We start from the raw sequence: 1030 nt of genomic DNA, 5'->3' as shown, positions 1-1030 counted from the left end.
ACGCTAGATGCGTGTCGGAGCTAGCAAGTGTGACAGCAGGTGTGCGTGTGATCACTGGGCAGGTGAACCTTAGAGGTCAAGAGTGACGGCAGGAGAGGCAGAGCGGCGGTGCTCGGCATATGCAGCGTCGCGCCACACGATTGGGCTGCGCCCAGGCATGGACGGCCCGCCGCTGCTTCCCAGTGGACTGCTTGCCCTCGGCCCCGGGTGCAGCCGTCCCCTTCACTGGTTGAGCTGGTCCCCCCAGCGCGGCTCGTGGTCTGCGGTGGCGGCCTGCACAATCGCGCGGATCTGCGCCTCTGTCTGGGTGCAGGGCCGCGACGAGGCGAGGTAGCGGTCGTTCATTCGCAGGGCATCTGGCGGGAGGTCCGTCAGAAACCAGGGGTCCTGGGGGGGGAGATGGGAAGAAGAGGGGAAAGGGCGTCGCCGACAGTGGGCGACTTCAGGGCGAGGCGCGAGCGAGCTGTCGAGCGGCGCCGAAAGGGTTGGTCCGTCCTCCCCACCCCCTGCCTTTGCCAGCTGCTATGGAGTTACTCCTGCTCGTGTCCACCAACTGTCCCCTCACTGCAGCCCCCAATTTATGTCCGCTGCTGCCCGCCTGAAACTGCCCAACGCATTGTCGACCACAATCTCCTGCCAGCCCCTCTTGCCCCCCCTCCCCCCCACACACAAACACACACACACACACACACACTCTCCCATGAAAACACAAGGACCTGCTCGGGCACTGCTGCTCACACGTTTACCAGCATCTGCCTGCCCAACCCCCTGCCTCCACCCCCACAAGCACACACCTGCATGATCTCCTCCATCACAATGCGCGCGTTCTCATCCGGCTCCAGCAGCCGCCGCAGCAGGCTGACGCAGGGCGCGCTGAGGCCCAGGCTCTCTGGCAGCGCGTACTCCCGCGCCTTCATCTTGCGCAGCATGTTCACCACACCCTGCGCCAGGGCGTGGTCGTCCGCCGGGCTCTGGAACGGGTAGCGCCCCACCAGCCTGCGCGGTGCGCCGGCGGTGAGGGGTACGGGGG

At 66.2% G+C, this 1030-nt stretch overlaps 1 protein-coding gene across 1 annotated transcript; it reads right to left on the bottom strand.

Annotated features, from left to right (window-relative positions):
* Window positions 1-222: 222 nt before the first annotated feature.
* Window positions 223-929, bottom strand: MNEG_10101 (Snf1-like ser/thr protein kinase; the record flags this gene model as incomplete). Its single annotated transcript, XM_014041425.1, has 2 exons — window positions 223-387; window positions 795-929. The coding sequence occupies 2 exons, from the start codon at window positions 927-929 to the stop codon at window positions 223-225; spliced, it is 300 nt and encodes a 99-aa protein (XP_013896879.1).
* Window positions 930-1030: the final 101 nt, after the last annotated feature.

The sequence above is a fragment of the Monoraphidium neglectum genome (assembly GCF_000611645.1).
Source record: "Monoraphidium neglectum strain SAG 48.87 unplaced genomic scaffold scaffold02179, whole genome shotgun sequence".
NCBI classification, from domain to species: Eukaryota; Viridiplantae; Chlorophyta; class Chlorophyceae; order Sphaeropleales; family Selenastraceae; genus Monoraphidium; species Monoraphidium neglectum.
Note: the sequence above shows the minus strand (reverse complement) of the source record. Positions and strands in the feature narration are given on the sequence as shown.